We start from the raw sequence: 14,436 nt of genomic DNA, 5'->3' as shown, positions 1-14,436 counted from the left end.
ACCTTAAAATAGTAAATACAGGTAGCCTTATACAAAATGTATCAGATTATTAGCTAATGCATTAGTTATCATTGTCTAACAATGAACAACATTTCAATTTAATTTAGGGTTACACTTTATTTTAAGGTGACCTTGTTACAGTGCAATTATACATTTAAGTACTGAGTAATATTAATTAACTACATGTACTATATGGTTAAGTTTAGGATTAGGCTTATTACTTGCACGTAATTATGCGTAATTAAGTGCTATTATAATAGTAAGTACATGTAACGTGTAACAAGGGCACCTTAAAATAAAGTGTTTTAACAGTATTGTAAACAAATTGAAATGCTAAATATGTACTTACATTGATAAACGTTAATCAAAATGCTATACAAATAAAGTATTGATCATTCTTAATTCATTATCTAATGTTTATTTGCATGAACTGTGATGCTGTGATGTGTTACAGATGTTTCATTTAGTTATCTAAGATCTGAACAGCACATGTATTATAATGCACCTGTGATGCAATCTCTTTGCATGCCTGATCCGTCCTTGGCAATCCTCTGCATTTAAGTCTGGATATCCTGCATTTATTGCATCTAGGAGGGACATCTGATCATATGGATAGTAGCCTTATACTTTTCACCTCCATGAGGAAAAGAAATTCCTGGGATTAAGGAATGCAGAGTGAGGGTGAAAGTCATATTATGCAGATACTCTGCGACTGCTAGACAGTGGTGAAATGCCATTTTCTTCACTTATTCTTTACCACGCACAAGTCTTGCATGAAGGTCATCCTAGAATTAAATAAGGCATTCTAAGTTGTGACCCAATTACAGATGTGTCCAGTCACTACTTTCTCTGTCAGCCATATTTAAGTAACAGAATCATTATAAAAAAGTAGGCAATTTCAGTTTTTTAAGTAGACTATTACCAAATTTATCAAAAATGTTATGTAAAAGTGGAATCAGCTGTCGTAGACCTAATTGTGTAACACTTTACAATAAGGACTCATTTGTTACCATTAGTTAATACATTAGCCAACATGAACCAACAATGAGCAATCCATTTTAACAGCATTAATTACTCCTTGTTAATGCTAGTTAATAAAAATACAATCAATCATGGTTTGTTCACTAATGTTAACACATACAAATTTTAGGTAACACTTTATTTTAAGGTGTCCTTGTTACACCTTGCATGTACTTACTATTATAATTACAATTAATTATGCATAATTAAATGCAAGTAACCCTAAACCAAACCCTAATCCTAACCCTAACCATATCCAAGTACTGTACATGTAGTTAATTAATATTACTCAGTACTTAAACGTATAATTACTTTGTAACAAGGACACGTTAAAATATAGTATAAACTAATTTTGTGTAAAATGTTTTCTATAAATCCTAAAAATCATTTAAAGATTAATTATTGCTGTAGTAGAAGTACTGTTCATTGTTGGATGTATAAATCAAATAATGTAGTTAAATAATGTTAACAAATAAAAGCTTTTTTTTAGATTTAGTATATTTTTCAATAAGGTATTACTGTACAAAAAAGCACAGTGATTCATAAACATGCATAATCCATTCAGAAAATGTGTGCAGACACAGTATGTATAAGAATTTTGTTAGTGGTTGAGTTGGTTCCGAAAAACAAATGTGAATGATACGGTCATTGAATGCATTCTGTATCAAAGCAATTGAAAAGCAATTAGCAAGTTTAGTCCGCAGACACTGTGTGAAGAGCTTTAAAGATGTGTCCTCGGCATTGAGTAATGCACATAATCAATTGTAAAAAACTAATCTGCATAGAGAACACAATTCTTTGCACAGTCCTGATTTTAAGTCACTTTTTATATAAGAACAAAGAACCCTGCGAAATGAAGTGTGACTTGACTTTCCATCACGTCCCTGAAAATGTAGATCACACTTCAGTTTTAATCGCACATGCTTTAGTAGAAGCGTGAACCGCTCCATCACGACAATGTCCAGATATAAACATGACTGTGAAGCAGCTATGCCCACTGTATCTTCAAAAGTACAGACAATTAATCATCACTCGGCCTGCTGGAGCCCTATAATGCACTGCCTATTCTTGAATTACCGGAATGAGTAATCCTTTGAAATGTACGTGCAAAACAATACTTCCTCTGAGAGTGGATGGAGATTTATACCTCCTTCCGAGAGAAGTGGGTGCGATGATATAATTGCTGGCTCCTGCCATCCTCCTCACCATGAGCCGCCCTGGTCATCCTGTGGCGCGCGGGCCCACGCTAGCGTACAGTAGCTGTGATAATCAGCAGCGTTGCGTATTGTAAAATCAGATAGATACAGTCGGACGGCGCGCGTCACGTTTCACGGAAACGGCAGCTTGAATAATCATTAAAATGTAAATTCTCTCCTAAATGGGTTTCGTTTTTGCAAGGAACATCTACTGTTCCCGAGAAGGGTAATAAATGCATTACTGGGAGGCTTAATTTTAATGACGAGCCATAAAGGTAGGAAATTAAAGCTAATTACTGGGTCTGGCATAGAAATGTGTCTGGTCGGCCCTCCCCCTGCACACCAGGGTTGCCTCAAATTTATCGAGGTCAATCACCATTTACGCGACACTGCCCTACTTCTCGCCAGGTTCAATTAACCGAACCGGAGAACGAGGACTGGATTGCTTGGCTAAATATTATGACTTGCCTGACACAATGTAAAATATTACAAAAGCTGGATCGTACGCACACCAAATGCCCTTGCGGGTCGCGAGTCCGGTCTTATCAAAAAGTGTTCTACTCGATGCTCTATAGCGAAGCAGTGTGAAGCAGGCGCTCTGCGGAGAGATAGCGCTGTTGGCATATCTACCAGCTTTTAGTCTAATTTCCTGTCAATCTGGCAGATCATCTGTCTCTGCCTCGGGCTCTCCGTGGCCTCTTTGCGCATTCTATCACCCCGAGCCTTCTCACCGTGCTGCCCACTCGACCGGTCGGCCCTCCCTCTCTGCTGACCTCCTCTCCGAGTGCCTATGGTCCTTGGGGGTGCGGCCACAGCCGGGAGGGACATTAATAACAGGCAGTGCTCTTCGTTACGCCTCCCTGTCACCCCAGCAACAAATTAATTCCACTTATTTATCTTTCTCGCCAAGGTCGGTGCGGATGGAACAACTGTTTATGGAGCAAAAAGGACGAGGAATTATGGGTGATGTGCCGCGGCTGACAGCGCCGTTTGTTTTCTTTGGCGCACTGGGAGCAAGATAAAGCCTATAATGATCAATTTGATAACAAAAACTCTGCAGTCTCACTTTTCCCTGCTCGTTTTGATGAACATATTTTTTTTATAAGCACACTAACTGCATAAAATGAGAATATAGAGTTAACAGCAAATGATAAAGAGGCAGCCATTTTGAGAGCATTTATCATGATCATTGTCATCGTCTTGCGAGAAAATTCTCGTCAGGCACTTTTGTCTAGGCAACAAAAGTGGGAGTCAGGACTGATGAAATCTGTTTCCCCGACCACAGCAGCCCACAGACCCTCTCCCTCCTGCTGACACGAACAGTCCGCCTATGAAAAATCATACAAACCGTCTTTATACATCATACTTCACTGCTCTCATGATTCACCTCTGGAGCGAGAAGGACAGGAAAATCTTGGCGAGTCAGGATGTTTTCCTGTAACTTGCGCATGACAGCATAAAACAACGCTACACGTAGAAATGAAATTCGTGAGGTACGGGATAAGCGTTCAAGAGGATTTAGGGAGTTAATAACCAGAGAGTGTGAGAGATCGGAGATCTTCAAGGCAACAGCACTCCTTCTCATCTATAAGTGGCTGCACCAGATGTTGTGATTGCGATATATATAGCATGACATTTTCTACAGACTTGAAGAGGATCTCTAAAGTAGCTATTCAAGGTGAAGTGTGACCTGCTCCATCATACTGAATTGTTTTGACCCAGAAATTCATTCTAATGATATAATTACTGCGTTTCTACGCATTTCAATGGTGGTTGCAATAAAAATTTGTGTTGAAATGTGTAGAAACACTACTGTGGTATATTGTGATTTAAAATAACGGTTTTCAATTTTAAATTTTCTATTTGAAAGCTGAATTTTCAGGATCCATCACCCAGTCTTCAGAATCACATCCTGGTCATTCTGAAATCATCCTAATACTGTATGCTGTTTTGATGCTCAAAGAAATTTTTATTATTATTAATGTTAAAAACAGTTGTTCTGCTTAATTATAATTCAATATTATAATTGTGATCAGTTGGATGCATTCTCACTAAATTAGATTATTAATTACTTAAACACACACACACTGACCCCAAACCTTTGAAAAGTAGTGCACACATTGAAAAGGATTACATAAATCCAAAATAAAAGTTCTGTGCTTGTAATCACATTTCTCCACAAACGATTCTCCCATGACTTCTAATTTAAAATGAGATGACATCTCACAATTAGTAACTGACATTTTCTACAGAATCTAAGGGAATCGTCAAGCTAGCTGTGGAAAGGTGAATTATTTACCATACCCTCTCTACAGATCCCCTATTATACTATGCTTAACCATGGTTCAAAATGGTTGAAAGCTAGGCAAACAATGAAACTCCAGGTCTTCCTTTCACAAGGAAGCTTCCAGCAATCATTTTCCACATTGATTTTCCTCGCTGCAGCTTCGTTTGAGCAATTTGAGTCCTCTATTATTAATGTGGCTGACAGGCCTCTGTGTAAGGCCGGGCCTCCCGTACCCTGCCACTCACACAGACCATTTAAGTCAGGAAATGAGCTTGCAGCTCCGCGCGTTTATAACAAAGCTAGTGAGGACGGTAAAGCGAGACAACATCCAAATGCCTTGGATTACATCCTTGGCTGTTAAAGGAAAAGAATGGACAGTTCAGTGACCTCCCCCTCCTATCTCTCCTATGGCATTAACTGCGCTGAGGTGAAGATGAGTCAATCACAGAACCATTAAATATTGAGGCATTGTGTACACGAGCGCTATAATGAACAGCTGGACGAATAGGCAAGTGCCTGGACACACACACAGTGTTTTGGCTGCAGGCTGTGTCTGGGTGTACTGTTTTTTTCCCTTAGGCTCAGTGGTTGCCCAGGTCCCTAATGGCCTCGAACACAGGCATCTCTGCTCTGCATCCTGTGGCTCCTGCAGTGGCAGTGGCAGTGAGAAATGGCTGCAATATCCCAGTCGCCACAGCAAAGTCTGTCAGCGGTAACGGCACCACCTTAACGGATCTCTCGCCACTCTTCTACCTCTCTTCCTCCCCGCTTTCAATTTAGTTAAAGCCCTGACAAACTAAATCCATTTGGGAAGACAAATTAGTCCTTTCCCCAATGAAGTGTCAGGCGTAGGTCATGTAGAACTGTACGAGCACTTATTCACGTCGCGAGCAGTGTGGGATTAAAGCGCCACCGTGAGACGTATATACTCCTGCGAATGGCTGCGGCACATTTGAAATTTCTCTGAATCAGCAGAGCAACTTCCTGGACTCAAAGGGTGCATTTCTTAGAAATATACATCCTTGGGGTCTGGTGAAGTTTGTAATTGCATTAATGAGTAAGAAGTATCGGATTATGACAGCTGACCGAGGTTTGAAAGTTTTGACAAGCATTTGACAAGTTTCGATGTTAATGGGACAGACACCAAATATGACTTCTGTCACCTTTATGTCATTCCAAACCTGTATTTTGTTTATTTCTTTTGTAGGGTTCAAAACATATATATATATATAAAAATATATATATATATTATGAACAATATATATATATATATATATATATATATATATATATATATATATATATATATATATATATAGTACCAGGCAAGGCCTATAGTACATCTCATGGTAATTCAAAGTGTTTTTACATAAAAAAAGGATTTAAAAATAATCATAAAAGTGGATTAAGAAATAAAATTAACAACACAGTAAAAAATAAAGAATCAAACAAAAACTGATTAAAATATATTTTTACATTTTACATATGTTGTATTTTGTAAAAATAATTATAAAATGTTTGTAACAGGTGATTAAGAAATAAAATTAACAATAAAAAGTAAAAACGTTGGTTTTGCGTCCACTTTTATCATATTGACAAAAAAAAGGCCTACTGTACATCTGATGGTAATTCAAAGTGTTTTAAATAAAAATAATTTAAATCAACCATAAAAATAATCATAACGGATGATTTAAAAGAAGAAATAAAATTAACAATAAAAACTTTGGTTTTGCACTTTTATTTATTTTATTGTATGAACAAAAAGAAAGAAAGAAAGAAAGAAAGAAAGAACTTGCCTAGAACTTTTGTACTAGGCAAGGACTACAGTACATTTGATGGTAATTCAAAGTATTTTACATAAAAATATTTAAAAATAATCATAAAATAATCATAAAAGATTATTGTGTGTGTATATATATATATATATATATATATATATATATATATATATATATATATATATATATATATATATAATTTATTTATTTATTTATTTTTGCATATGATGTATCACACAGAAGGAAGAAAGTCGTACAGGTTTTGAACGACATGCGGGTGAGAAAATAATGACAGCTTTTTCATTTTTGGGTGAATTTTTTCCTTTAAAGTCACTCTGAGTGGGAGAGCCGAAGCCAAACTTCGGTTTTCAGGAACATGAGGTATGATCCACATCATAAAAGGAGGAGAAAAGCATATCATTTACAGAGAAGAGCACACAACATGAACCCTGTCGGTATGCCCTTGTTACATTAGAAAGAGGCCTGCTCTGTTTCTGCACAGGCTACAGAGCAAAGTTGCTCTTTTGACATCGGTTCCATTTGCTCTTCTCAGTTCGCTGAGTGCTTTCTCTATGAGGTATTCTGCTTTTTGGCACATGAAGTGGATGCCAGCCTGCTCTCTTCTCTCTCTCTCTTCCTCTGTTTCTCACTCAAATCATGGTATGAATGCACACATGCACACATCTGAAGACAGAATGAACAGGAAAGAAATCAGAACCAAGGCTGTTTTTGCCAGGCTTGGCACAGGCACGATTTGTATAATTGCTTTTGACAAAAATGCTTTGCCTATCAAATATCATTCTTCATTAAATTGCCTAGGATTCAATAAGCTGTCATATTTCCATATTTCCAATTTGACAGGTTGTTCTTGTGGTGGGAATCTAAATGTATTCCAGAGCTCGCTCTCCACTCGAGCGCGGCGTGGCTCACACTTATCACGAGGAGCGAAGAGGAGAGGGAGAACTCATTTCTACTCAGCGTAAAGAGCTCCAATTCATTAACATAACACCATACCAGACATGAATATGGATTATTGGAAATCTTATGAAAGAAAACAGCCTCGCTTATCCAATCTTTGCTCTCCATTTTAAAAAGCATTAATCGGGAATACGGATTCAAAGGAAGAAAGACTCAATTAAAAAGCAATTAGGACCCAGACGGGCCAATGCAGCCAGAACATGTTAGACCTTTCAGCAATCACCTTTTAATCAATTAGCAAAAGCATTATGAAATAGGATTAATAAAGATCGCTCCGTGCTTCATTGTCAGCAAATACAGGAGGAACAAAAAGACGGGGCAAGAGATGCATCGTTCTTTGTATCCATCACCCATTTACGTGCCTAGATCCCCGGAACTTCAAATATTGAAGACCTGAAAGTGCTTTCATTTGAATATGACAGAACTGCCTTCCGTAACCAATCGAACGACTACTCCTTTGGCATTGCTAGGCAACCCTACTCCGTGTGACGCTAGTCTTCTCCTTAGTCCCAAGGGGAACATCGGCTATTGTTTAAGACCTTTTCTGGTAACCACGACAACTCCTCTCACATAAAATCTTTTGTTTTACATCATTCAAGCATCATACAGCTCTTTTATAGTTTCGACACAACCCACACCAACAGCACTCTTTGCATCTTCCCACTTCCCACCCAAATTAAAAAGGGATCTCAGAAACCAAAACAAGCTAATGGATGAATATTGAATAGATCTTAGTGCACAAGGATGCAGAGCAGAATCAATATGCCTTGAATTGCAAGAAAAGAGTAAACAACATGCATTTAAATCATTTACAAGGATGGAGTATGCATACATAGAGGTGTATAATATCCTTCCTGTCTATGTAAACAAAGCCAGCAGGGAAGAGCAGTTGCGAAGGGTAAAGCGACAGGGTAGAGGCATCTATCTCTCGCTGGTTAGAGTAAAGTTCAAGGTGAATATGAGTGAAAAGAACAAAAGCAGAGTGGAAAGATAATTCTGTACTGTACAAAAGCCTACTATATTATTTGGAAAGGCATAGTAATGAAGAGAAAAGGTAACACTTTATTTGACGGTTTCTTTGTTACACAACATGTTACATGTACTTACTATTATAATAACAATAAACTATGCATAAATACATGCAAGTAACCCTTAGCCAAACCCTAATCCTATCCCTAACTATATAGTGAGTACATGTAGTTAATTAATATTACTCAGCACTTAAATGTATGATTACACTGTAACAAGGAAATCTGTGCAATATCTATTTTGAAATCTATTTCTAGAGTTCTATTTGAATTCTACCGAGACTGAATTTTTGTATAAGCTACAGTGAAATTGTATAATCAAAAAAAAAATAAAAATAATAAAAAAATATTAAAAAAAAAAAAATAAAACATATTAAAAAAACAAAAACTACTAAAAAATAATATTAATACATTAAAATATTAGTCAAAAATTTGGAAGAATTCCTTTTTTTTTTTAAATAAGAGTCTCTTATGCTGTTAAAGAAAATACAGTAGAATAATTGACATTGTGAAATATTATTACATATTGAAATAAGCTATTTTCTATTTTAATATATTTTAATAGGATTTTATTCCTGTGGTGGCAAGACTACATTTTCAGCAGCCATTACTCCAGTCTTCAGTGTCACATGATCCTTCAGAAATCTTTCTAATATATGCAGATTTTTTTGCTCAAGAAACATTTCTTATGTTATGTTGAAAACAGTTGCTCTGCTTAATATTTTTGTGGAAAGTATGACACACTCCACAAAAAAAGCAAAAAAAACACATTGTAACAACAAAAATAATAATATTAATTACTAATAACTAAGCACCTATAGTTACTGAGCAGCATATTAAAATGATTTCTGATTAATGATTGCTGGAAGCTTCCTTGTGAAAGGAAGAACTGGAGTTTCATTGTTTGCCTAGCTTTCAACCAGCTGAAAATGTTGATATTAATGTAATAGTGAATCACAAACAGCATATTAAAATGATTTCTGAATAATCATGTGACAATGAAACCTGAAGTAATGGCTGCTGAAAATGTTGATATTAATGTAGTTGTGAAGCACTTCCTGTTTAAGCCACACCCTCGATTCAGTGATAGATATAAAAACAATCAATGCAAGAGATAAAATTGCGGTTCCACTCCACAGCTATCTGGCATTTCATTAAAATTCTTGCTTCAAGACAAATAAAAAGGCAGCAATGAGTTTCTAAACAGCAATGTACATGTAAAGCACTCCCATTTCCCATACCACTCACACCTACTGTACATAAACACAAACCACTGCTCCAATAAACCACTGCACTGCAAGATGACGTGACAAAAACCAGTACCGTTCCACAATCATTTACAGACTGCTTGTCATATTTCATTAAAACAAACTTCAACTGAAAATCACCGCTTAAAATTATTTAGAACACCTTCTTAAAAGTTTGTTGCTCAAGGATAATTACCACCTAAACCAGTCAGGAAGTCATTTAACACAGCACAGTGTTTCCATTTCCAGTCTTGACTCAGGGTTCTGTTTTTGTGTTTCCTGTTCTTTTACATTTGCATCCGTCTTTGGCATGATTTATGGCCTAATGATCTCTGGCCCAGTTTCTCCGAAACAGAATGAGCACAAATTATCCCCGTCCAAGACATCACATCCCCAGCCAGGGCTGATTTACTGCCCCCCTCTCCACACGAGACGAATGATCAGCCCCAGAGCCACTGTGGCGGTGAGCCCATCTTGTGTTTGCTATTAAAGCTGTGATGGGCCATACATTTAGATTGAGACAGCCAATCCAAGAGGTCTCTCTGTTAAATCAACTTAAATGAATTGGCAGGGCAGCAGCACTTTGGTGGCTTTAACTGACAATCACAGGAAAACAGTCTTGTATGTTTTTTAAAACTTAGCTGGCATAGTTTACCACTTCAGTCAACTTTATATTCAGTTGCGATCATGCCACCGTTGTTTGTGCTTCCAGATCTGACAGTTCAGCTAGAAATGAAAATTCTGTCATCATTTACTCACACTCTTGTTGCTCCAAACCTGTTTGACTTCCTTTCTTCTGTAAGGTTCAAAACAAACATCAGTCCCTATTGGCTTTCATTGTAAGAACAAATGAACCCCCCACCAAAGACATTGTTCAAAATATCTTTTATTACAAAAGCAATTAAAAAAAAATTCTCAGTGTTTTTTGCTGTTCGATAAAAGTCAGTGTGGTCCAATGTTGTTTTGGACCCAACTGACAATTATTACAGTCTTGCAAAATATCTTCCACAGAAGAAAGAAATTCATATAGGATTGGAATGGCATGAAATGATTACAGAATTGTAATTTTTGGGTGAACCTTCCCTTTAAGAGATTCTGACTACATCCTTTCATTGACTGAAGTGGTCAAGCAGGACATGAAAAAACCATCCCAACAGAAAGCCTGAAGATTGAACGGCTGAAACATCCCTTCCAGAGCAATGGCTTAATTGGCCTGGAAGGTTTTAATGACAAGAGGTTTCCGCTTTAATAAGGGGGTAACTACAGCCAGTCCATGGACCGAAATCAATTACACCCTAATATATTTAGCAATCCACACTCATTGAAATTCAGAGAGCTCCCAGCCCGTGTCAGAAATATAAATGGCAACATATTTTTTAGAGTTGACATATAGAGTGGCAAACATTATGCCATTACAGGATAATTAACAAAACAATTAAGCAAACAGAAGGAATATCAGCGAGGGCAAGACACACAACTCTTTCTGTGTGAAACATGTCACTGCGGTTCGTTATTAAAACACACACAACGTCAATCATGGCCCATCATTATATCAGTGATGTAGTTGCATCGTTGAGCAAATTACACACTCATTAGAAATGTCACGCGGATACCCTTATTATGTGCAGCTGGCCGTGCGGTACGCCGGATATCCGTAAAGCCCCGGCCGTGTTGCATGAATAAATACATGCATTAATGTAGAGAGACACTGATGACCTCATAAATGTCAAACGGCGAGAATGATGATCTCTCAGTATCTACTATTAAACAATTACTCTGCCCCCTTTGGGACAGCGGGCCAGAGATTAATGAGCACCGTGCACCCCCAGGGAGGCCGACTTGTGCCGGCCACCACAGATTTGGCAGGTCAAGAGGAATGGGGAAATGGCAGAGCTCATTCTCCCATGGGAGCGCTCCCCATCCCTTCAGTGCGAGAACTTTGAAATTCATCAAAGTGGGCTAAACGGAAGGATTTAAATATGTATTTTCCCTTCTGAGGCTTTTACACATTCATGTGTTCTGTTAATTAAGGTATTACAATTACCTCCAGAGGAAAGCTTGAATTTGCACTTGAATCTACGATGGGGCAAAACAGCCCTCTTTATGGTTTCATTAAAATACCTGTCAATCAATCACACAGAAGCTGTCTGTCTGTTTATCTTTTCGCATCACAAACCTTTAAGGGCAACTAGCCGCAGGGATCCGACTGGTTATTTTTCTATTTTTTTCTCACAATATTCAACCTGAATCTGAAGTTCACATATGGCACTTAAAGAAGCGACCACGAATGCATAAGCTTTATGACTCATGAGATGTGAGTCACACAATCCACATCTTTCTTCACAATCCACCGACCGTGAAGAGAAAAATGCTTAGCAGCCTTTCTCATGCATATTTACTGCTTTTCAATACACAAGCTGTCATCACGCATCACTTCAGAGCTTAAAAAAAAATTGTTGTGCGCGCCCGTATGTGTATTTAAGATTCATTTTTAAATGCGCATGTTTGTATGTTTAATCGCTTTTAAAGGTCACGCCGGCTACAGTGCTTTATTGTAGGAGCTCCATCAGAAATTAGAATACAGATAAGCGTCCTGTTTATTCCTGGCATCAACTTGCTGAAATAACAATAAATCACGATATCACATCTGCTACCGAGGTATAAAAGAATAAATAAAGTAAAAAATAATCTCTTGACAATTTGGCTGCTAGCAAAAGATGCTCTATGAAGATAAGTGGCACAACAGGGAGTGATATACTGCCAGCTCTACTCAAGGGAGATTTATGCTGATCTTAAATAACCAAGGTCAGACGTATTCCTGCTGAAAATGCTAAGTTTAGGGCCCCCACCCCTCCGCCTCAGGGACTGTGCCCTCGCTCGTCTGCCCAGGATATAGTTTTCCATCACCTCAGTCACTCTCCTCTATTGACTGCAGGTTATCGATTCAACGTCTGATCTCCATCTTGCTCACCTGGGGAGCTTGTGTGTCCGTTGTGTATTGATTTGTGTTGCCAATGATTTCTTTTTTGTTTTCTTTTATTCTTTCTTCCGCTTTCCGTTCCTTAGACAGTTGTCACGACTTCCTACTTCTACGTTTAATGCAAAGCTCAAAAAACACAGTTCTATCTTTTGGTCAGTGAATCGCAGGATCCAAAACACCAATAATACCTGGAGAAAACCATCCATTCATCTCTTCATCTCTGGTGTCTTTTTGATTTTAACTATATTTGGTATGACTGTATAAAATTTTGAATTGAAGATTTAGCTCCATTCAATTTAAGACAGTGAATATGAATTTAGTTGGCCACGCCCCATGAGAAACTGAATGGGAATTTAAATTGGAATGACAGGAAGAGAAATTTACTGTATGTATAAAACCCTTCAACTTTAAAGGGATAGTTCACCCAAAATTCTGTCATTAATTACTCACCCTAATGTCGTAAGACCTTCAATCATCTTTGGAACACAAATTAAGATATTTTTGATGAAATCAAAGAGCTTTCTGACCCTGCATAGATTACAATACAACTACCACATTCAAGGCCTAGAAAGTAGTGGTGTAGAAATTAATCATTGCATCGATGCATCGCAATACGGAAATGGACGATTCTGGATCGATGTAGTAATAGACCATAATCGATTATAGCCTATTGATGTCATTTGCATATGCAATTGTCACGTGAGTATTAAAAATGCACTCTCTATTTTTAAATCTGAGCTTGGCTTTTCTCCGCATATGGCACAAGTGTGCGCTAGAGACAATCGCTGCACAGAATATGCGCTGTGAGACACGTGCGTATTGCTTGTCCTTCCACTCCCTGTTATGCTTTCATTTCTGCCGTTTGGAATGCAGTACGTATTAGATGCATGAATCTCATGCACTGACAGACTTTCACGTGTGCTTTGTGTTTATTTGTCCTGAAGCTTGTGGCTGCGTTTAATGCACTTGCAACTCCGAATACTTTTATGATTTAAATTAATGTGTAAACAGTCAGTTATCTTTTCAGAACAGGACAAAACATCTGATATGTGTGAATGCAGCCACTGTCTATGAACGCATCGGTACCATCGGTCACTATGTTTGTCTGTAAACTTTTGTTTGCTTAAAGCACGCCTAGATACTGAAAGTGCTTTTTGTTTATCACTTGTAATTGTCTTTTGCCCCCGTCATTACTTTATGTTTGCTTGTATGTTTTAAAGCTATAATTACTTTATAATTATAATATATCCATTAATTATTGATATATTAATTAATTAATGTTATTATTTTAAAAAGTAGCCTGCTTATATAATTTAATAAAAATGCACAAAATAAATTTAATATAATTGTGATGCATCGTGATATCAAATTTAATTTAATCGTTGACATGATAATCGTAATTAGTGGTCGACCGATATATAGCCTCGGCCGATATTTGGCATTTTTCAAATATCGGCATCAGCCGATAAGTTTTCTGCTTGGCCGATGTGTTCGAGGACCTTTATTTTGATGGCGCTGAGAGCAGCAGCGCCTGAGCACACAGTGCTCACATTCTCCCTCTTGTTTACTTTCGTTGTTAACAGTTCTGTCTAATACAGATAGATGTCTGTCAAATAATCCGATAGAACAATTAAACAAAGGAATTAATGTATGCAGAAAGTATTATGATTGCTTATATATTATTAGTAATAGAAAGGCAAACATTATAATACTTTCTCGTTTGCCGTCAGCATTAAGCAAATACTTATTTATATAATTTAAACAAATCTTTGAATGACTAATGAACATTTAATTTCACAAACCTTGCAAACTTAGTCGAATCCAGCTGTAAGAACTTGTGAAGTGTGCATTTTTATCCAGCATGATCGCGTGTTCTCTGTGTGACAGTCGGTCCGTGTGAATTGAATGCTTTAATGATTTCA

At 37.3% G+C, this 14,436-nt stretch overlaps 1 protein-coding gene across 22 annotated transcripts in view; it reads right to left on the bottom strand.

Annotated features, from left to right (window-relative positions):
* The window catches only part of LOC109104764 (neurexin-1a), a 177,284-nt gene that overhangs the window by 142,842 nt on the left and 20,006 nt on the right, over positions 1 to 14,436 (bottom strand). For 2 of the 22 annotated variants that reach the window (XM_042735487.1, XM_042735488.1), the window contains one exon: positions 6,536 to 6,910. The exons of the other annotated variants lie outside the window; for them this stretch is intronic. In XM_042735487.1, coding sequence (XP_042591421.1) covers positions 6,852 to 6,910 — 59 coding nt within the window. In that variant the 3' untranslated portion in view covers positions 6,536 to 6,851. Of the gene's footprint in view, positions 1 to 6,535; positions 6,911 to 14,436 lie in introns of those variants that run through there. 22 annotated transcript variants of the gene reach the window in all.

The sequence above is a fragment of the Cyprinus carpio genome, chromosome B12 (genome assembly GCF_018340385.1).
Source record: "Cyprinus carpio isolate SPL01 chromosome B12, ASM1834038v1, whole genome shotgun sequence".
NCBI classification, from domain to species: Eukaryota; Metazoa; Chordata; class Actinopteri; order Cypriniformes; family Cyprinidae; genus Cyprinus; species Cyprinus carpio.
This window is presented reverse-complemented; position numbering and strand designations above follow the sequence as displayed.